The 22,974-nt window shown below is 42.3% G+C and overlaps 1 protein-coding gene across 5 annotated transcripts in view; it reads left to right on the top strand.

Moving 5' to 3' along the window:
* Ash1l (ASH1 like histone lysine methyltransferase) overlaps window positions 1-22,974 on the top strand; it is a 157,737-nt gene that overhangs the window by 110,615 nt on the left and 24,148 nt on the right. For all 5 annotated transcript variants that reach the window (XM_057793376.1, XM_057793374.1, XM_057793373.1 and 2 more), the window contains exons 13-16: window positions 8,062-8,170; window positions 8,924-9,088; window positions 9,260-9,354; window positions 16,658-16,812. In XM_057793376.1, the coding sequence (XP_057649359.1) occupies window positions 8,062-8,170; window positions 8,924-9,088; window positions 9,260-9,354; window positions 16,658-16,812 (524 nt within the window). The remainder of the gene's footprint in view (window positions 1-8,061; window positions 8,171-8,923; window positions 9,089-9,259; window positions 9,355-16,657; window positions 16,813-22,974) is intronic.

Below are 22,974 nucleotides of genomic sequence, written 5' to 3' on the forward strand. Positions count from 1 at the left end.
GTCTTGCAAATTAATAAAACAGTCCATACTTTTAAAAATTATAATAGGCACTGGAGAGTTAACTCAGTGGTTAAGAATGTGTACAACTCAGTTCCCATACTAAACAGCTCACATCTTCCTGTAACTCCAACTCAGGGATCTGATGCCTCTGGCCTCCTCCTGTATACATACATACATACATACATACATACATACATACATACATACATAAAAAATTTAATGTGTTATCAAGTTGACTTATAAGTTCAAATATAAATCATTTTATTTTTTGACCATATATAATTCGTCTGGGCATGGTAGTACATGCCTTTAATTCCAGCCCAGCACTGACAAGAAGAGACAAGGTGAAAGCCATGGGACTGAAGAAATGGGTCAGTGCTTAAGAGCATTGGCTGCTTTTCCAGGTGACTGGTATTTGGGTTCCAGCATCCATGTGGTACTCAGTTATCTGTAATTCTATTTCCAAGGGATCTGACACCCACTTCTGGCCTCTGCAGGCAGCAGACATGCATGTGGTGCATAGATATACTTGTAGCAAAACACCCATAGAGATAAAAAAAAATTATTTTTTTTTTTTGTTTGCTTTTTGTTTTTTGTTTTTCGAGACAGGGTTTCTCTGTGGCTTTGGAGCCTGTCCTGGAACTAGCTCTGTAGACCAGGCTGGTCTCGAACTCACAGAGATCCGCCTGCCTCTGCCTCCCAAGTGCTGGGATTAAAGGCGTTTGCCACCATCGCCCAGCTTAATTTATTTTTTTAAAAATGGTTGAAAGCTAGACTCATCTGAGTAAGACCCTGTCCAAAAATTATAAGATGGTAAGTTAAATATGAATTAACGCAGGGCAAATATAGAAGAAAACAAAAAGAAACTAGATGGGAAAAAAAAGTAAGGACTTAACCAAATTTCAAACCTTTAATAGTTTTCTGTTCTAAGTCATATGTGATAGTAAGTTTCCAGAAAGATGGCACAGGCTGTTTTCTTGGACTTGGGAGATACAGAGATAGGTATAAATACCTCAAAAAGGGCTGACCATGCTTTTTTCAAATTGAATTTTTTTTTAAGTTTGATAAAATTAATATTTCTAAAGTTTAGCATGGTGACACATGTCCATACTCAGACTTTGAGGAAGAAGGATCATCATGATTCTGAAGCCATATTGGCCTATGTAGTAAAACTGTCTCAGATACTCAAGAGTGGGATGGGTTGATTTCTAAGAGTACTCTCCTCACAGCTAAGACAACCCTAAGTTTGATCTCACCCTTTATCCTAATTAGGGCTACTACTGCTGTGATGAAACACCATGACCAAAAGCAATTTAGGCAGGAAAGGGTTTATGTCACTCAGAGTTCATCATCAAAAGCAGTGAGAGCAGGAACTCAAGCAGGGCAGGGATCTGGAGGCAGGAGCTGATGCAGAGGCCATGGAAGGTGCTGCTCACTAACTTCTTCAGCGTGGCTTGTTTGGGCTCCTTTATTAAGAGCCCAGGGCTACCACAGCCCAGGGGTGGCACCACTCACAATGGACTGGGCCCTCCTATCAGTCACTAATTTAAAAAATGCCCTCCAGGCTTGACTACAGTTCAATCTTTTGGAGGCTTTCTTTTTATTGAGGGTCTTTTCTCAAACAAGATGACTTTAGCTTATATCAAGTTAACATAAAATAATCCAGCACATCCTGTAAACACAGTTTTTTGTTCATCAACAGAATACCATTTAGAAGGCTGGAGAGATGATGGCTCAGTGGTTAAGTGCACTGGGTGCTTTTCCCAGCACCCCATTGGCAGTCTGACACCCTCACACAGACATGCATGCAGGCAAAACACCAATGCACATAAAATAAAAATAAATTATTTTTAGGGGGAAAAAGAATACCATTTAGGTGGGGCTGGCTAGATGCCTCAGTTAAGAATACTTGCTACTGTTGCAGAACAGCTCCCTTTGCCAGCTTCTCCCAGGGCCTGCACAAACATGGCATACATTCACACAGATAAACCTAAAAAACAAAAGTCTTTCTTAATTTAAAGAATGCAAGGTGAGCTGGGCAGTAGTAGTGAACTTTAATCCCAGCACTCAGGATTCAGCGACAGGCAGATCTCTGTGAGTTCGAGGTCAGCCTTGTCTACAAAGGAAGTTCCAGGATAACCAGACCAGGGCTACACAGAGAAACCCTGTCTCAAAAAATTTTTAAAAGAGGGCTGGAGAGATGACTCAGTGGTTAAGAGCATTGCCTGCTCTTCCAAAGGTCCTGAGTTCAATTCCCAGCAACCACATGGTGGCTCACAACCATCTGTAGTGAGGTCTGGTGCCCTCTTCTGGCCTGCAGACATACACACAGACAGAATATTGTATACATAATAAATAAGTAAATAAATATTTTTTAAAAAAATTTAAAAGAAAAGAAATTCAAGCCGGGCGGTGGTGGCGCACGCCTTTAATCCCAGCACTCGGGAGGCAGAGGCAGGCGGATCTCTGGGAGTTCGAGGCTAGCCTGGTCTACAAGAGCTAGTTCCAGGACAGGCACCAAAGCTACAGAGAAACCCTGTCTCGAAAAACAAAAACAACAACAACAACAACAAAAAAAAAAAAAGAGAGAGAAAGAAAGAAATTCAAGGTGATGGGTTTGCTGGTATATACCTGTAATCTTAGTGCTTAGGACACTGAAGCAAGAAGTGGAAATTCCAGATGCCAAATAAACCAGGATGCTAAAAGCTGGGGTTAGAGGTAACTTGGCAGACAGGATGTTTTTGGTGAAGTTCTTTCCATTAGAACCTGAGTTTAATCTCTAGTGCTCATGTAAAATCTGAGCGCCATGGTATACACCTGTAATCTCTACTGGGGAAGTAGAAACAGGAAGGTATCTGTGGTTCATTGGGTAAGGCAGTCTAACCACTTAGTAAGTTCCAACTTCAAAAAGTGAGGACAAACAATTGAAGAAGACAAAGGATTGTCAGCTTCTGCACTTTACACGTATGTATACACACACACAAAAGCCAATACATAAGCCTAAATCAATTAAAGTGGGTCAGCAAGAGGGCTCAGCATGTAAAGGTGAGTACTGCCTAAGAACTGAGTTTAGTCCCTGGTGCCTACATGGTGGAAGGTGAGAACTCACTCCCACTAGCTGATCCCTGATGCCAGCATATGGTTTGTGGCGCATAGTTATCTGCACACAGATACACAAAAAGAACGATAAATAAATAATAAATATAGGCATACTCAACATATTTATTTGTATGTGTTTATCTGAGAAAGGACTGATTTTTACTCGGAAGTTATAAAATCAAGAAGACAATACTTAAAAGAAAGGGTGGTATTTATATATACGTTAGAGTATGTGTAAGCTCTCAAAGAGTCCAGACAGGTGTCAAATCCCTTGAGCTGAGCTGGAGCTGCCTGACTTGCATGCTAGGAACTGAACTTGGGTTCCGCAGCAAGCCGCAAGTGCTCAAGTGCTCATAATCACTGAAAGATAGACTAGATGTGGTAAAATATACCTGTCATCCCAACACTCGAGATGGAGACAGACATACCAAAAGTCTGAAGTTCAATGACAGGTTGGGCTTCATGAAACCTTAAGTAAAAAATAGACAATGGATTTGATACCAGGTTTTAAGACCAGTACCTACCCTCCAAAATGTCTAGAACTAAGGACAGACACTACAAAATGTCCATGAAATAATGTTAAAGCAACTAGACATGGTGGCACATGCCTTCAATCCCAGAACTCAGGAGGTAGAGGTGGGCCGATCGCTGTTGTAACTTCCAGGCGATGCTGGTCTACAGAGTGAGAGAGAACAAGTATAACAAAAAGGACAGAGCAGTAGGAATAATGTTGAACTGCTCATGAGTTGTGATTGGTGTAACTTCTTTAAATGTATATCATTGCCTCTTAAAAATCCAGTACCCCATTCTATTCCTGGTCTAAGAATATGGCCTTCAAAAATTATTAGATATGTTCAAGACATGTGTAGCTCTTTGATCAGTCTTGACACCTGAAGGGGCTGCTGAGAGCAGGACTTCTAGGCTGGCTATAAACAGTGTCTCAGAGCCATAATGAGGGCCTTCCTTCCTTCCTTCCTTCCTTCCTTCCTTCCTTCCTTCCTTCCTTCCTTCCTTCCTTCCTTCCTTCCTTCCTTCCTTCCTTCCTTCCTTCATTTTTTGAGGCAAGGTCTCTTGACATAGCCCTGAAGTTGTGAAACTTATGAACCAGGCTAGCCTCAAACTCACAATGACTCCTGTTTGTTAACCAAATAAAAACAAAAGAATCTGGGAAAAGGTAATTTGGAATCATATATAGTATATGCCAAATTCTGAAGCAACCTTCCCACAGAGGCCATTGAATGCAGAATTCATGATGTTATACCCCTTGTGGATTTAAACTAATGAAAAAGTAAATTAAAGGGGGGGATGGAAGACATGTATAAGAATATACACATAAAACTCTGTTGTGTTTTCTCTTCTTTTTGCAAGAGTCTCATTATGTATCTTAGGCTAACCTGAAAATCAAGATGCTTCTACTTTAGTCTCCAAGGTGCTGAGGTTCAGGTAGGCAACATCACATGCCCTGAAAGATTTGTATTGTAACTATTAACTACAGTCTGTCAACAGCAGTAGAATAGGTATAGAAAGTATGGTGGTTTTTTTAACTTGAGTGGAAAACTATTCAGTGTGTAAAGGTACAAACTGATGTATGTAATTCAGTGTGACACTGAATGAAAGACTGGGTATACAAGTGTGCATACTAAGAACAGGGTGTAGGTTCAGTGGGTAAAGATGTTTGCTGCCAAACCTAAGTTCAGTCTAGGAGACCCACATGGTGGGGTGGGGGTGGGAGGACAAAACAAGTTGTTCTCTGACCTCCATGTATAGTTTATGACATTTACATGCCACACACAGAGAAAGATCAGTTAAAAATTTAAAAGGCCGGTGTGATGGCGCACATTTTTAATCTGAGTAGTTAGGAAGCTAAGGCAGAAGGATAGTAAATTGCAGGCCAGCCTGGGTGTTATCTACGTTAGTGAGACGTCATCTCAAAGAAACAAAACGTACAGGTCTGGCAGTGGTGGCACACTTTTTTTCAAGTTTGTTTATTTTATATCCTGGCTGCCTTTGTTATTTCCCCTCCTCACCTCTCATTTCTCCCCCTACAAATCTCCCCTCTGTCTTCCCCGATCCACTCCTCTGTTTCTGTTCAGAAAGTGGCAGGCCTCCCGTGGGTGTCAACAAAGCATGGCATATCAAATTGCAGTAGGAATAAGCACCTCCCTTGTATCAAGGCTGGACAAGGCAACCCAGTATAAGGAATAGGTTCCCAAAAGCCAGCCAAACAGCCCTGCTCCCACTGTTAGGAGTCCCACAAGAAGACTAAACAACGGGCAGCGGAGGGTAGGGCACACACAACCATGGTTGGTATGTAAAATGAAAAAAAAATTATATATATAAAACACAATGCCACATCTATACAGGGGCTATCTCAGCCCCATCCGGGCTCTCTGGTTGTTGGTTCAGACTCTGATGTCCTGTGAGCCGTTGCTTCTGTGAGTTTTCTTGTGGTGTCCTTGGCCCCTCTGGCTCGTGCAGTAGGATTCCTCTTGGCCCAATGTCTGACTGTGGGTCTCTGCGTCTGCTTCCACCAGTTGCTGGATGAAGCTCCTCTGGTGACAATTTGGGATAGTTACCAACGTATGAGTATAGTAGAATATCATTAGGCGTTGTTTCATTGACCTTTTTCCCCTCCAGTTGTGTTTGTTTCTATCCTAGGTCTCTAGCACTCCAGGCAATGTGGGCTCACTCTTGTGGCACAGATCTCAGGCTGGGCCAGTCATTGGTTGGCCATTTCCACAATTTCTGCACCACAGAGGCAAGCTGATCTCTGAGTTCAAGGCCAGCCTGGTATACAAAGCAAGTTCCAGGATAACCAGAGCTGTTACATAGAAAAACCCTGTCTTAAAAAAAAAAAAAAAAAAAAAAAAAAATTGCTGGGCTTGGTGATATGCGCTTTTAATCAGGCAGAGGCAGGTGGATCTCTGTTCAAGACCATAGCTGCACAGTGAGGTCCTATCTGAAACAATCAAAAATGCAAGGGCCCTGGCAGTGATGGTGCATGCCTTTAATCCCAACACTTTGGAGGCAGAAGCAGATGGAACTCTGAGTTTGAATTCAGCCTGGTCTACAGAGCAAGTTCCAGAACAGCCAGGAATGCACAAAGAGAACCTGTCTTGAAGAAAGGGGCGGGGGTGGGGGGGGCAAAGGCTGAGGAGGTGACGCAGCCATTAGGAGTCCTTGCTGCTGTTGAAGGGAATGGAGTTCAGTTCTAGCAACCATGCAGGTTAGAACTAGCTGTGGCACAAGCTCCTGTGAACCTTATGCAGTGTTCTGGCTTCTGCGGTATCTCTACGTAGACACACGGCATACATCCCCCACAGAGATGCACACATACACATCAGTTTAAAATGTGGACTGGAGAGCTAGCACAGTAGATAAGAGTACTTGTTCCTCTTGCAGAGGACCTGGGTTCAGTTCCCAACACCCACATGGTGGCTCACAACCATCTGTATCTGTATCTCCAGTTCCATGGCATCCAGTATCTACTCTGACCTCCACAGGCATACAGGTACAACATTCATACACATAAAATAAGGATATTTCTTTTTAAAGATTATATTGTCTGATTCCATTTATTTGAAATACAGAATAGACAAAGCTAATACATAGTGGTAAAGATCAGAAAAATACAGATCTTTTATGGCATAGGTACTGACTTAGGCGCTTTCTGAGAGAGTATACAGGTACGTAGATGAGTAAGAACTCAGGAAGGTATGTACTCAAGATTTGTGGCACAGGGGAGGATTTGCTTGCTTTAATATCTTTCTTTCAGTTTTGTGTAGTGTGGATTTGTTTTATTTCCTAGGGATTGAACCGAGAACCTCAACTGTACTAGGCAGTTCTCTCTTATTATTTGTTTGTTTGTTTGTTTGTTGAGGAAGTTCTAGGCCGACCTCAGACTTTCTCTATAGCCATGGCTGGCCTTATACTCCTGAGCATCATACTTTGCCACAGAAAGATGGAAATAGAAGAAAGTGCTACCACTCTTTGGTCTTGGGGGCAGCGCTTGGTTGAGGTTTTTGTTTGATTGATTGAGATGGTGTCTCACTGTGTAGTCCTTATCTGGGATGAGCTCTTCAGTGTTCATGGTGCACTCAGAGGCAAAGTCAGGAGACTGTTTGTGAGGTAAGGCCAGTCTTGTCTCCATGAAGAGTTCAAGAAAACTAGGGCTACAAAAAATATCCTTTTGGGGGCAGCAGGAATGTGGGAGAAGAGAGATACTCTCTCAAAGGCCAAACCATTTGTAATCCCACCACTGGGGAGGTTGAAGCAAGAGGATAGATCACCATGAATTTGAGGCTGTGTAAATAAACAAGCGGCTGGGGATAAAGCTCAGCTGAAAGAGTGATTGATTGTCTAACGTGCACAGAGGCCTGGCTAGGTTCAATCACCAGCACCTCATAAATCCTATGGGTAACAACATGGGCCTGTAATCTTAGCACCCAGGAGGTAGAGACAGGAGGACCAAAAGTTCAAGGTTATCTTTGACTACCTAGTGAGGTTGAGGTCAATATAAGCTCCTACATGAGACCATGCCAAATAATAATGATAATAATAGTAATAAGCTGGACTTGTTGCTGTTCATCTTTAATCTAGGCACTTAAGGTAGAGACTGGCAGATCTCTTTGAGTTTGAGGCCAGCCTGATCTACAGAGTGAGTTCCAGGCCAGCTGGGGCTACACAATGATACTTCTCTTTTTTCGGGGTGTGAGGTCTAGGTAGGGGTTTCTCACATCACTCTGCCTGTTCTAGAACTCACTCTGTAGACTAGGTTGGTCTAGAGCTCACAGAAATCTGCCTGCTTCTGCTCCTGAGTGCTGGAATTAAAAGCATGATGGCAGAAGACTCTCGAAAAGAAATAAAAGGAAAAGAACAAGGCTGTAGTTCAGTGGTGGGGTACTTGGGTCACATACAAGTGATGAGAAGTCCCAACTTGGGATTTTGTTCTTCTCTCGCTAGGTCTGTTAATGGAGTGTACCGTATTGGACTCTATGCGCTTAAGGATGTGCCGGCTGGGACTGAGCTCACCTATGACTACAACTTCCATTCCTTCAATGTTGAAAAACAGGTAGGAATTTGAATTCAAGAGGGAGCCATTGAGAGTCACATTGAAGAAGACCATTCTTCACTCTTAAGATGTAGGTCCCACTGTTTGAGAACTCCGGGGACCACCGTGTTCTGCTGCTATTCTTTTCTTTACTCATGTCTTTTTTTTTTTTTTTTTTAATTTTTTTTCTTTGAGATAGGGTCTTGCTATATATAGCCCCTGGCAAGCCTACAACTTGCTGTGTTGACTAGACTGATTTCGAACCTGAAGCAGACCTTCTCCTTCCTTCCAAGTAGGATTATAGCATGTGCCAGTATTCTTAGGTTTTATATTTGCTTTGGCCTGTGGGTTGATTAGTTTGTAACCAGTCTGAGGTATCCCAGGCTGATCCCCAAACTTAATTTGTAGCCTTGGGTGTTGTGATTTACCTGTAGAGTGCCAAGATTATAGGTGTGCATCATTAATTGAGTGATTCTCATCAGTCACTTCCCTCCCTTTCCTCCTCTCCTCTTTCTTCCTTCTGGTTTGTTGGAGTCAGGCTTCCCTCAGATGCGCTGTGCTGTAGAGTAAGCTCCAGATCTCCCTGCCTCCTCTACCAAATGCTAGGTTATAGGATGGGCCACCAGGATACATTGCAGTTGACTATTGCATATTTGCATTTAAAGTCCTTGATTCATGCTTAAAACTTTAGGGGTCCAAGTCCTTAGGGCACACCCTCTGTGAACTTATAAAAAAGATATATACAGGGTTAAAAAATATTCTCTTTCCTTACAGCAACTTTGTAAATGTGGTTTTGAGAAATGTAGAGGAATCATCGGAGGCAAAAGTCAGCGGGTGAATGGACTCACTAGCCATAAAAGCAGCCAGCCTGTGGGCACACATAAAAAGTATGGACGGTCGAAAGAGAAGAGGAAGTCTAAACACAAGCTGAAGAAAAGGGTGAATCATGATCCCATGGGTTTCCCAACCGCTGTTCTGAGTCCCCTGCAGGCACTTCCTAGAACAAGGTTCACCACAGGGTTGCGTTCTAACGTTGGCTTTACAGTTTTAGGGGAGATCTGATTTATTCTTTTTTTTTCTCACTGTGCTGTCACCCACATGAATTTTTAGAGAGGCCATCCCTCTGAAGAGCCCAGTGAAAACATCAATACCCCAACAAGATTGACTCCACAGTTACAGATGAAGCCAATGTCCAATAGAGAGAGGTAAAAACGGTTTTGAATATTGAGTTATTTTTAAATGACTTTAAAAAGTTATATGTGTTGGGAAAAAAAATTTTGTTTTTTTTAATATTTATTTATTTATTATGTATACAATATTCTGTCTGTGTGTATGCCTGCAGGCCACAAGAGGGCACCAGACCCCATTACAGATGGTAGTGAGCCACCATGTGGTTGCCGGGAAATGAACTCAGGACCTTTGGAAGAGCAGGCAATGTTCTTAACCTCTGAGCCATCTCTCCAGCCCCGAAAAAAAAAGTTTTATGTGACTTGCTTGTCAACTTAAAATATGCTGAACTCATTTGTTTTGTTTTCTACATGAGATCTTTTTGTTTTTTGTTTTTTTTTTTAAATCAATGACTTTTTTGATTTATTTATTTATTATGTATACAACATTCTGCCTCCATGTATGCCCACACACCAGAAGAGGGCGCCAGATCCCATTACAGGTGGTTGTGAGCCACCATGTGGGTGCTGGGAATTGAACTCAGGACCTATGGAAGAGCAACCAGTGCTCTTTAACCACTTAGCCACCTCTCCAGCCCTCTACATGAGATCTTAAGTCAACTATAGGAAAGGTGTGTGTGCTTTTGTTTTCGTTTTTATACAGGCTCTCACTGTGTAGCTAAGATTGACCTAAAATTCACTCTATAGACCAGGCTTTCCTCAAACTCAGAGATCCACCTGCCTCTGCCACCAAGTGCTGAGATTAAAGGTAGGTGTATGTTTAAAAATCATACTTGTATATAGCTCAGTGAAAAAATAAGGAACATATAGAAACCATACCCAGCTGTGTATAATTTAAAAAGAAATTTAAGCCGAGCATGGTGGTACATGCCTGCAGTGATCGAGCTTTGTGGTGATAGAGAGACAAGAAAGTAGGAGATCAGGGCCAATCAGGGCTACATGAGATCCTGACTCAAAAAAAAAAAAAAAAAAAAAAAAAAATTAGCAATATCCATGACTTTGTTACCAACATTCAAAGATATTTTCATTTTATTCTATAGGTATTATAAGCATCTCATACCGTATTTATCACTGCATAATTACCGTTATAGTTGTTAGACCAACTACTATATAATACCATCCTTTAAGAATTATGGGCTGGGGGGCTGGAGAGACGGCTCAGAGGTTAAGAGCATTGCCTGTTCTTCAAAGGTCCTGAGTTCAATTCCCAGCAACCACATGGTGGCTCACAACCATCTGTAATGGGGTCTGGTGTCCTCTTGTGGCCTGCAGGCATACACACAGACAGAATATTGTATACTAAATAAATAAATAAGAATTATGGGCTGGAGAGATAGCCCAAAGGTTAAGAGCACTAGATGCTCTTCCAGAGGACTTGAGTTCAACTCCCAGCAACCACATGGTGGCTCACAGCCATCTATAATGCATTCTGGTGCCCTCTTCTGGCCTGCAGTGCAGGTATACATGAAGGTAGAACACTACACATAATATATCTTTAAAAAGAAAATTAAATAGCCAGGCAGTGATGGTGCACACCTTTAATCCCAGCACTCGAGAGGTGGAGCCGAGTTCGAGGCCAACCTGGTCTACAAGAGCTAGTTTCAGAACAGGCTCCATAGTCACAGTGAAACCTTGTCTGAAAAAACCAAAAGAAGAAAGGAAGGAAGGAAGGAAGGAAGGAAGGAAGGAAGGAAGAGGGGGGGACGGGAGGGGAGAAATTAATGTAGGGAGCACAGGTGGTGGTGCAGCCTAAAGGTGCAGACTAAAAGTCCCAGCACTCAGGAGGCTTAAACAGACAGAGCTCTAATTCGGGGCCAGTCTGGTCTACAGAGCACATTCAAGGACAGCCAGGGCTACTCAGAGAAACCCTGTGTCTTGGTTAGAGTTTCTGTTGCTATGAAGAAACACCATAACCACAGTAACCATTGGAAGACAGATACTACACTATAATTCATAACCGTAGCAAAATTACAGTTATGAAATAGCAATGAAATAATTTTATGGTTGGGGTCACAACAACCATTAGGAACTGTATTAAAGGGTTAAAGCATTAGGAAGGTTGAGAACCACTGGCCGAGAGTGCTGCCTACACAGGGTTCCTTTTTTTGCCTTGTTTTGTTTTTTCGGTTTTTGGAGACAAGGTTTTCTGTAGCTTTGGAGCCTGTTCCGGAACTAGCTCTTGTAGACCAGGCTGACCTCGAACTCACAGAGAATTCACCTCTTCCTCCCGTGTGCTGGGATTAAAGGCGTGTGACCACCGCCCATTCACAGTAACTTTTACAAAAGAAAGCACTTGATTGAGGCGGTGGCATACACCTGGATCCCGTTTCCTATAAAAAGCAGGAGTGAGGGAGTGAGCCATGGGAAGCAAGCCAGTGAGCAGCAGTCCTGCAGGGCTCCCTCAGATGTAACCTGTAGCCCAATAAGCCCTTTCTCCCCAGGTTGTTTCTGGTCCTGGTGGTTTATCACGGTGACAGTGTCTTATTTAGGGCTTCCATTGCTGTCAAGAGACAACATGGCATGTTAACCCATATAAAGGAAAACCTTTAATTGAGGTGTCGACTTACAGTTTCAGAGGTTCAGTTCATTATAGTAGTGGGACATGGCGCTACGCAGGCAGACAGGGTGCTGAAGGAGTAGCTGAATGATCTTGGAAGCAGCAGAAAATGGTCTGTGTCATGGGGTAACTTGAGCATGGGAGACTTCTCAAGGCCCTCCCTCTCAATGACACTCCTCCTCCAACAAGGCCACACCTACTATAACAAAACCATACCTCCTAATAGTGCTGCTCCCTTTAGGGGCCATATTCTTTCAGACCACCTCATCCTGTCTCAAAAAAAAAAAAAGAATATAAGGGACTAGAGATATAGCTCAGTGGTTAAGAGCACTTACTGCTCTTCCAGAGAACCCAGGTTCAGTTCCTAATGCCCATATGGTGGCTCACAACTATTTGTAATTCCTGTTCCGAGGGAAATAATGACCTCTTCTGACTTTCACAGGCACGGAGCATGTATGTGGAACACAAACATGCATACAGGCAAAACAGCCATACACATAAAAATTTAAAAAAAAAAGAATGTAGGAGCTAGTCATGGTAGTGCATGCCTTTAATGCCAGCACTAAGGCATTAAAGTTAGAGGCAGAACCAGATGAATCTCTGCAAGTTTTAAACCAACCCTCTCTACAAGCCAGTCAAAGTCACATAATGAGAATCTAGAAATAGGGTTGGAGAGATGACTCAGAGGTTAAGAGGTTAAGACTGCTCTTCCAGAGGTCCTGAGTTTATTTTCCATCAACTACAAGATGACTCACAACCTTTATAATAAGATCTGTTTCAGCCTTCTGGCCTGCAGGCGTACATGCAGGCAGAACACTGTACACATAATAAATAAATCTAAAAAAAGATATAGAACCTGGAAATAAACACACAAATAAATAAATAAATAAATGATAATATAAGTGGTCATAAGTCAATACACTCACTGCTAACATGTAGAAGTTACATAATTTGATCTGCAGTACACATAGAGAAAAAACATTGATTTGTATGTCTGTATCATTTTGATGTTTTAAACCAGGGCCTCAAGTTTCCTGCTCATACATGCCACATAAAACACACACGGATAAATAAAAATTTAAAAATAAATAAAAGTTAGGCTTGATCCAGGCTTGGCTACAAACCTTTAATGCCAGCACTCTGGAAGTGAACTACATATAAAGATCTTGTCTCCAAAAAGAAAGAAAGAAAACTAAGTTTCAGGCTAGAAGAGGTGGCTCAGGAATTAAGAACCCTTGCTTATTCTGATAAGAACTATCCCTATCAAAAGGAAAGAAAGAAGTTAGTCAGATGACTAAATGGCTCAATGGGTTTGAATACTTTTTGTTTGTTTTTCGAGACGAGGTTTCTCTGTGTGGCTTTGGAGCCTGTCCTGGAACTAGCTCTTGTAGACCAGGCTGGCCTGAGATCCGCCTGCCTCTGCCTCCCAATGCTGGGATTAAAGGTGTGCGCCACCACTGCCCAACCTTGAATAGTTTCCTGATGATCTGAATTTATAGACCAGCCTGGTCTACAGAGTGAGTTCCACTGAGAAACCTGACTTGAAAAAAAAAGTTGTATAGTTGGACTTTCTCTGTGCTGCCGGTTCCCTTCCAAGATGCACAGAAGCATCTTATTAATTATGAATACTTAGGCTTGTTCTCTCATAACTTATTAACCCGTTCATATTAATTAATAGTCTGCCATGTGACTCATTTCTTCACCTCCATTGTGTATGTCAGGCTTGTTCCAGGTCTCACTGGTGAATCCTGCCTCTTCCCGAGTTCGCCCTCCCCAGAAGTCCCACCTATTTTCTCCTGCCCAGCTATTGGCCACTGAGCTCTTTATTTATTTGTTTGTTTTTCTTTTCGAGACAGGGTTTCTCCATAGCTTTTGGTTCCTGTCCTGGAACTAGCTCTTGTAGACCAGGCTGGCCTCGAACTCACAGAGATCTGCCTGCCTCTGCCTCCAGAGTGCTGGGATTAAAGGCGTGCGCCACCACCGCCCGGCTGACCTCTTTATTAAACCAATCAGAAAGTGCCTTAGCAGAGACACATGTTCACAGTGTACAAAATAGAAAAAGTGGCTCAGTGGTTAAGAGCATTGCCTGCTCTTCCAAAGGTCCTGAGTTCAATTCCCAGCAACCACATGGTGGCTCACAACCATCTGTAATGAGGTCTGGTGCCCTCTTCTGACCTGCAGACATACACACAGACAGAATATTGTATACATAATAAATAAATAAATAAATAAATAAATAAATAAATAAATAAATAAATAAATATTTTTAAGAAAAGAAAATATTTTAGGGATTAGCTATTTATCAGAAAAAAAATTCAAAGTCAGTCAAGCAATGGCAGGCAGATTTCTTATGAGTTTGAGGCCAGCGTGTTCTACAAAGCAAGTTCCAGGACAGCCAGAACTGTTAGGCAGAACGACCCTGTCTAAAAAACAAAACAAACAAAAATGTTCAAAGTCAGTGTTATTCTTTTTCAAAGACAGTGGTGGGGGACTGGTCTCACGATGGGCAGGTGTAGCACAAGGGGTGGCAGTGACCAGAGGTCTCGGGGAAACTGCAGTGGGTGAGAGGCAGACAGATAAGCCATGCATAGAGAGTTTGGGTATAGGGTTTATTCAGTGGGTTATGGAGGGACAAGGGAAGGGGGAAGAAGAGAGAGGGAGAGAGATAGCAGAAGTTACCTCTTCAGGGGAGAGAGCTCAGGCCAGAGGAGGCCTGCTTGCCTCTGCAGAAGGGGAGTTGGGAGTGGGTGGGACTTGTCTCTTAAAGGGACAGGGTACCCAGGTGACATACCAGGCCAACAGATCATATGTTAAAATGGCTCAGAAGAAAAACAAAACAAAAAACAGCCGGGCGGTGGTGGCGCACGCCTTTAATCCCAGCATGCGGGAGGCAGAGGCAGACAGATCTCTGTGGGTTCGAGACCAAGCTGGTCTACAAGAACTAGTTCCAGGACAGGCTCCAAAGGAAAGAAAGAAAGAAAGAAAGAAAGAAAGAAAGAAAGAAAGAAAGAAAGAAAGAAAGAAAGAAAGAAAGAAAGAAAGAAAGGAGGGAGGGAGGGAGGGAGGGAGGGAGGGAGGGAGGGAGGGAGGGAGGGAGGGAGGGGGGAGAGGGGGGAGGGAGGGAGGGAGGGAGGGAGGAAGGAAGGAAGGAAGGAAGGAAGGAAGGAAGGAAGGAAGGAAGGAAGGAAGGAAGGAAGGAAGGAAGGAAAGAAATGCACTTGCCTGATGATTTAAGTTATATTCCCCGTATAAAAGTGGAAGGAGAGAACTGACTTCACAAGATGTCCTGTGACCTCCAAGTAGTCACTGTGGCCCTCGCACTGCCTATATGCATATCATACGTGCATAGACACACACACACACACACACAGTAAATATATTGAAGGGCTAGAGTTGTGGCTAGTGGTTAAGAGCAATTTATTTTTATTTATTTTTTTTACTTAGGTTCAGGATTTAGTTTCTATCACCAATCCAACAGCTGACAACTACCTATAATCTTAGTTCTGAAAGTTCAGGTGCCCTCTCTTCTGTCTCTATGAGCACTGCATATATATGTTCATGCATGCATGTGCCCTCTCTTAACCTCTATGAGCACTGCATATGCATGTTACACATATGTACATGAAGACAAAACATTCAAACAAATAAAAATAAATAGGCTGGGTATGGTGGTGCACGTCTTTAATTCACACTTGGGAGGCAGAGGCAGACAAAATCTCTGAGTTCCAGACCAGCCTGGTCTACATAAAGAGTTTTAGATCAGCCAGAGCTACAGTGAGACTATCTCAAAATAAATTTGTGAATAAATGAATTTGTTTCTTTGGTTTGGTTTAGTTTTCAAGATAGGGTTTCTCTGTACAACAGCCCTCTCTGTCCTTGACCTCACTCTGTAGACCAGGCTGGCCTCTAACTCACCAGATCAGCCTGCCTCTACCTCCCCAGGGTTAGGATAAAGGAGTGCCTGACTTGAATAAATAAACAGAACCACTCAGTTTGTATAAATAGCTGGATGTTCTGGTATACTTCTTAGGAGTTTTTGGAAGCCTGAAACTAGAAGGTTACACGATTTGAGTTCAGCCTAGACTATAATAGTGAATTCAGGACCATAAACAAAACAAGATTTATACAACATTCCATAAACCTCTGCTTTCTGATTTATTTATTTTCTTACCAAATGTTTGAAGATAATATAGGAAAATGGTATTTAGTTGTTTTGCAAGTCACACTGTCTTGCCCAAGTAGGCTTTCTTTTTTTTTTCTTTTAAGATTTATTTATTTATTATGTATAAATAATACATACGTTCTACATGCCTGTGTGCCAGAAGAGGGCATCAGATCTCATTATAGGTACCTGGGAGGTACCATGTGGTTGCTGGCAATTGAACTCATGACCTCTGTAAGAATAGCTAGTGCTCTTAACCTCTGAGCCATCTCTCCAGCACCCAAGTAGGCTTTCAAGTCTGAGTCCCCTAAGTGCTCAGATAACCAGTGTGAATTGCCAGCGCCAAGTTCTGTAATCGTCTTTATTAAAAGCTCCACACTCAACCAGGCGGTGATGGCGCACACCTTTAATCCCAGGTCTTAGGAGTTTGAGGCCAGCCTGGTCTACAGAACTAGTTCTATGACAGCAAGGACTGTTATACAGGAAACCTGTCTCGTCACTGCTCTGCTCACCTACCTATGTCACTTAGCAGCAGGGGAGAGTGAGCATGTAATAAAGTCCTACTGGATTATTAAGGAAAACACCCCTCTCTTTTCTTGCAGAAACTTTATATTAAAGCATCATGTGTTCTTGGTCCGAAACTGGGAAAAGATTCATCAGAAACAGGAAGAAGTAAAGCACAACCGTGACATCCACTCAACATCATTGTACACCCGTTGGAATGGCATCTGTAGAGATGATGGGAATATTAAGTCTGGTAAGGCATGGGAAGACTTATTCTTTTGTTGTTGTTGTTTGTTTGTTTGTTTGTTTGTTTGTTTTTTGTAGCCCTGACTGTTCTGGAACTCTTAGTAGCCAAGCTGACCTCAAACTTACAGAGATTACCTGCCTCTGCCTCCCAAATGCTGGTAAAATTCTTGTGCCACTACCATCTTTCTGGGAAGACTTATTCTTAATTCTATAAAATTATTCAAAAATGATTATTTTAATTACTTTTAAAAAATCAGGATTGGAGAGATGACTCATCTTTTGGGAGCACTGGCTGACTTTCCAGAGGACCCAGGTTTACTTCCTAGCACTCTAGGAGCCATAGTGGCACACTGCCACTATGTAACGCCAGTTGTAGGAGATCCAGTGTCCTCCTCTAGTCTCCATGGACACTTCATGCACAGGGTATATATGAATGCAGGCAAAATACACGTTAAATAAAAAAAAAAAATGTAGAGCTGGGTATGGTGGTACACACCTGTAATCCTGGCACTCGGACGACAGAAGCAAGGAGTTTGAGACCAGCCGGGTCAAAATAGTGTGTTCCAGGCCAGCCAAGACTACGTTATAATATCCTATTTGGAGTGGGTAAATTGCCCAGCTTTTTTTTTATTGGAAGGTATGTGTATATAAATGATGTAAGGGTTGGGTCATGTGTGCCTCAACACATACGTGAAGACTAGAGTGCTATTTCCTGGAATTAGTTTTCTCTTTCTAAATTTACATGGCTTCCAGAGATTGAAGTCAGATCACCAGGCTTGCATGGGCCAGGCACCTTTACCTTCCCCTGTCTCAGTTACTTTACACAGTGATGGCAAATGCATTATGGAGAGAAAAAAATCATAACCATAAATTCAAGGACTTTGCTCACATATTTACATAAGAACTATACATCCAAAGTATCTGGTTTCCTTTTTCCAGTCTTTTTGAGTGAATGTTAGAAATAGCCTCATTATTTGAGCTAGTATCCAGTCCAGAACAGATGAGATGCAGCCTTGTCTGTGCATCCTTTTGTTTTGTTTTGTTAGTTTTATTTTGAGACTTTGTCTCACTGTGTATCTCTGGCTATCTTAGAACTCACTTTGTAGAACAGGCTTGCTCTGACTTAGAGATCCACCTGCTTATATTGACAGAGGTTTCTGTCTCACCCAGTCCCAAAGCTATTCAGTCCCAAAGAAACACACAGAGGTCTACATTAATTATAAACTGGTTGGTTTATATTAGCTCAGGCTTATTATTTAACTCTTACATCCTACATTAACCCATAATTCTTGTCTGTGTCAGCCACGTGGCTTGGTACCTTTTATCACTGAAGCATTCTTATCTTGCTTCCTCTGTGTCTGAGTGAGTCTGAGTGATGACTGACGAATGAGCCTTTCCTCTTCCCAGAATTCTCCTATTCTGATGGCCCCGTCTCTACTTCCTGATTGGCTATTTGCCAATCAGCATTTTATTAAGCCAATACAAGTGACAAATCTTTACAAGGTACAAGACATGCTTGTTCCACAACATGCTTCTGCCTTCCAAGTGCTAGGATTAAAATCTCACCACAACACCTGACCCATGAAATGTCTAGTGTAGGATGTGGTTGTGCATGCCTTTAATTCCAGCTCTTGGGATGTGAAAGCATGAAGATCCGGGGTTCAAGGCCAGCCTCAAGCCATACAGTGACTACACCAGAGCCTGTCTTTTTTTTTTTTTTTTTTTTTCACTTTTTCGAGACAGGATTTCTCTGAAGCTTTGGAGCCTGTCCTGGAACTAGCTCTTGTAGACCAGACTGGCCTCAAACTCACAGAGATCTGCCTGCCTCTACCTCCTGAGTGCTGGGATTAAAGGCGTGCACCACTACCACCCAGCCAAACAGGAGCCTGTCTTATTGAAAGGTAGGAAGGAAAATATTAAAAAGATCATGCTCAGAACCAGCAAAATGGTTCAGCAGATAAGACTCCTGCTACCAGATCCAACAACCTGAGTTTCCCTGGGACCCATATAGTAGAAGGGGAGATGAGACTTCTGAAAACTGTCCTCTTGTTTTCACTAGTGTTCTGGACAGACGCACATTCACAAAGGTAAGTAAATAACTATTAAAGGGGGGGAGGGCGCAGACATGGTGGCACTACCTGTAGCCCCATCATTTGTGAGGTCGAGGCAAAAGGATCGAGTATTTGAAATCGCCATTGCAGGCCAGCCTGAGCTAGCTGCATGAGTCATTACACTGTCTCGAAAGAGCCAGGCGTGTGATTTAATGAATACCTATAATCAGCACTGAGAGTGAGGCAGGCAGATCATCATCAGTTTGAAGCCAGCCTGGGACAGAGTGGCCTTGTTTCAAATTAATTAATTAGTTAAATAACTTCTTTAAAGAGTTTTTGTTTCTTGTTTTGGACTTAGGAGACAGGGTCTCGTGTACCTCACACTAGCCTTGAACTTGCTATATACCTGAGAATGAGCTTGAATACCCATTCCTCCTTTCTGTGTCTTCATAGTGCTGGGATTATGACTTTTGTGAGTTTTCTTTGTCTTAGAAAGAGTGGCAGGGCATGAATGTGGAGGATGGAAGACACCTTGTGGAAGTTCTTTCCCTTTCCACGTTGTAGGTCCTGGGGCTCAACCTCAGGGCATTAGACTTTTCATCAAATTCTCCTCCCACTTAGCAGTCTCACCAGCCCAGAGAAAAATGATTTTTTTCAGATTTTTAAATCCTTTCAGCAATTTGATTATTAGAATCTCTTTGAAGTTACAAGCCAAACAGTTCAAATCTTATAGCCATGTACTGATTAGACACGTCTATCCCTGGACTGGTAACAATGACCCAGATCTGGGCTGGGTGTTGCCAGATTCTTGGCTTTTTATTCAAGGAATTAAATTAAAGACTCACTTGGATTTTGAAAAGTAGCAGACTAACGTTTTTGAAAGCAGATCATAAGTCAGGTTGGACTCCTGTCAGGAGCAGCCTCAGGGCACGAGGGAAAGGGCTTGACTGTGGGCCTCCTTTCGGGGTCAGGAGTCACAGGAGTCTGGTTATGACGGTTGTGCTATGAAAACATCTCCTATTGTAACTAACAGAACAAATTAGATAATCATTTTTCTATTGTACTCATTTTTAATCCTGTGTACATCCAGTTGTGTATAGGCATAGCATGTGAATAGGGACCCTTCCCTCACAGTTCACTCTGAGTGTACATTTTGTCTTACTTTACATGCATTCAAAACCAGTTTACTGGGCTGGAGAGATGGCTCAGAGGTTAAGAGCATTGCCTGCTCTTCCACAGATCCTGAGTTCCATTCCCAGCAATCACGTGGTGGCTCACACCCATCTGTAATGGGGTCTGATTACAGATCCTCTTCTGGCCTGCAGGCATACACACAGACAGAATATTGTATACATAATAAATAAATAAATATTTAAAAAAAAACAAACAAAACCAGTTTACTTCATAAGTGGAGTATAGTTGAAAAAACTCTTAAGTTTTATGCTTTGTTTGTTTGGTTTGGTTTGGTTTGAGTTTTTCAAGACAAGGTTTCTTTGTGCAGACTTGTCTGTCCTGAAACTAGCTCTGTAGACCAGGCTGGCTTTAAACTACTCACAGAGATCCACCTACCTCTGTCTTCTGAGTGCTGGGATTAAAGGCGTGCACCACCCCCCGGCCAAATTTAAGGGTTTTTTGTTGTTGTTTTTTGTTTTTTTAAAGAAAGGGAAAACTGAGCCGGGCGATGGTGGCGCACGCCTTTAATCCCAGCACTCGGGAGGCAGAGGCAGGCAGATCTCTGGGAGTTCGAGACCAGCCTGGTCTACAGAGCTAGTTCCAGGACAGGCTCCAAAGCCACAGAGAAACCCTGTCTCGAAAAACCAAAAAAAAAAAAAAAAAAAAAAAAAAAAAAAAAAAAAAAGAAAGGGAAAACTTACTCCATTGTTCAAAGTAAGGTGTCTATGCAGTTCCATACAGGTAGGAATTTGTTGCAGTTTGGGTTTTTATTGCTTTGAAGAGACACCATGACAACACCTATAAAGAGAAACATTGAATTTAGGTGCTGGCTTACATTTTCAGAGGTTCCGTCCATTGTCCCTGAAATGATTTTTAGGGAACATGGTGACAAGCAGGTAGATGTGATGCTAGAAAAATAGCTGAATTCTACATCTTACAAGCTACAGGAAGTCAGCTGACTCACTGGGTGGTATCCTGAGCAAAAAGGCTATATTCCCTTTGGGGGCTATTTTCCTTTTTTTTTTTTGTCTTTTTTGAGACAAGGTTTCTCTGTAACTTTGGAGCCTGTCCTGGAACTATCTTTTGTAGACCAGGCTGACCTCGAATTCATAGAGATCCTCCCCAGTGCTGGGATTAAAGGCGTGCGCCACCACCGCCTCCCACCCAGCTTTCCTCTCCCTTCCTTACCTCCTCCCCTTCATCCCTCTCCCATGAACTCCATGTTCCCAATTTACTCAGGAGATCTTGTCTTTTTCTACTTATCATATAGATTAGATCCATGTATGTCTCTCTTAGTGTCCTCTTTGTTGTCTAGGTTCTCTGGGATTGTGAATTGTAGGCTGGTTTTCTTTGCATTATGTCTAAAAGCCACTTATGAGTGAGTACATATTATATTTGTCTTTCTGAGTCTGGATTACCTCACTCAATATGTTTTCTTTTTCTTTTTTTTTTTTTGGTTTTTCGAGACAGGGTTTCTCTGTGACTTTGGAGCCTGTCCTGGAACTAGCTCTTGTAGACCAGGCTGGTCTCGAACTCACAGAGATCCGCCTGCCTCTGCCTCCCGAGTGCTGGGATTAAAGGCGTGCGCCACCATCGCCCAGCCCTTCAATATGTTTTCTTGATCCATTCGTTTGCCTGCAAATTTCAAGATGTCATTTTTTGCTGTGTAGTACTTTAGTGTGTAAATGTACCACATTTTCCTTATCCATTCTTCAGTCGAGGGGCATTAAGGTTGTTTCCAGGTTCTGGCTATGACAAACAATGCTGCTATGAACATAGCTGAGCACATGTCCTTGTGGTATGATTGAGCATCCTTTGAATATATACCCAAAAGTGCTATTGCTGGGTCTTGAGGAAGGTTGTTTCCTAACTTTCTGAGAAATCGCCACACTGACATCCAAAGGTATTGTACCAGTTTGCATTTCTACCAGCAATGCAGGAGTGTTCCCTTTTCCCCACAACCTCTCCAGCATAAGTTGTCATCAGTGTTTTTGATCTTGGCCATTTGCATTTCTCTGATGGCTAAGGATGTTGGACATTTCCTTAAGTGTCTTTCAGCCATTTTAGATTCCTCTGTTGAGAGTTCTCTGTTTAGGTCTGTACTCCATTTTTTTTATTGGACTAGTTATTCTTTTAATGATCAGTTTCTTGAGTTCTTTGTATATTTTGGAGATTAGCCCTCTGTCCAAAGTGGGGTCGGTGAAGATCTTTTCCCATTCTGTAGGCTACCATTTTGTATTGTTGACCATGTCCTTTGCTTTACAGAAGCTTCTCAGTTTCAGGAGGTCCCATTTATTAATTGTTTCTCTCAGTGTCTGTGCTACTGGGGTTCTATTTAGGAATTGGTCTCCTGTGCCAATACGTTCAAGTATATTTCCCACTTTCTCGTCTGTGAAGTTCAGTGTGGTTGACTTTAGGTTGAGGTCTTTGATCCACTTGGACTTGAGTTTTGTGCATGGTGATAGATATGGGTCTATTTTCATTCTTCTACATGTTGATATCCAGTTAATGCCAGCACCATTTGTTAAATATGCTTTTTTTTCCATTTTATATTTTTTGCTTCTTTGTCAAAAATCAGATGTTCATAGGTGCGTGGATTAATAGTGCCACTCCCTTTGGGGGCCATTTTCATTTTAAACTACCAAAGGGTCCTATCTTACAAGTTACCTGATGAATTATTCAGAAAGGGGTGTGTGAGTATGATCAGTGTCTAATGCTGCCACTTGTTAAAAGAGAAGTGTGTGCCTAAACAAAAAGGAGTCCCAAATTGCTAACCACTTCCCTATGATTGCCTCCTTCCAACCTAAATACATGAAAATAAAACAAGCCAGGCGGTGGCGACACATGCCTTTAATCCCAGCACTAGGGAGGCAGAGGCCAGCCTGGTCTACATGTTGAGTTCCAGGACAGGCTGCAAAGCTACAGAGAAACCCTCTCTCAAAAAA

Source organism: Chionomys nivalis, chromosome 18 (assembly GCF_950005125.1).
Source record: "Chionomys nivalis chromosome 18, mChiNiv1.1, whole genome shotgun sequence".
NCBI classification, from domain to species: Eukaryota; Metazoa; Chordata; class Mammalia; order Rodentia; family Cricetidae; genus Chionomys; species Chionomys nivalis.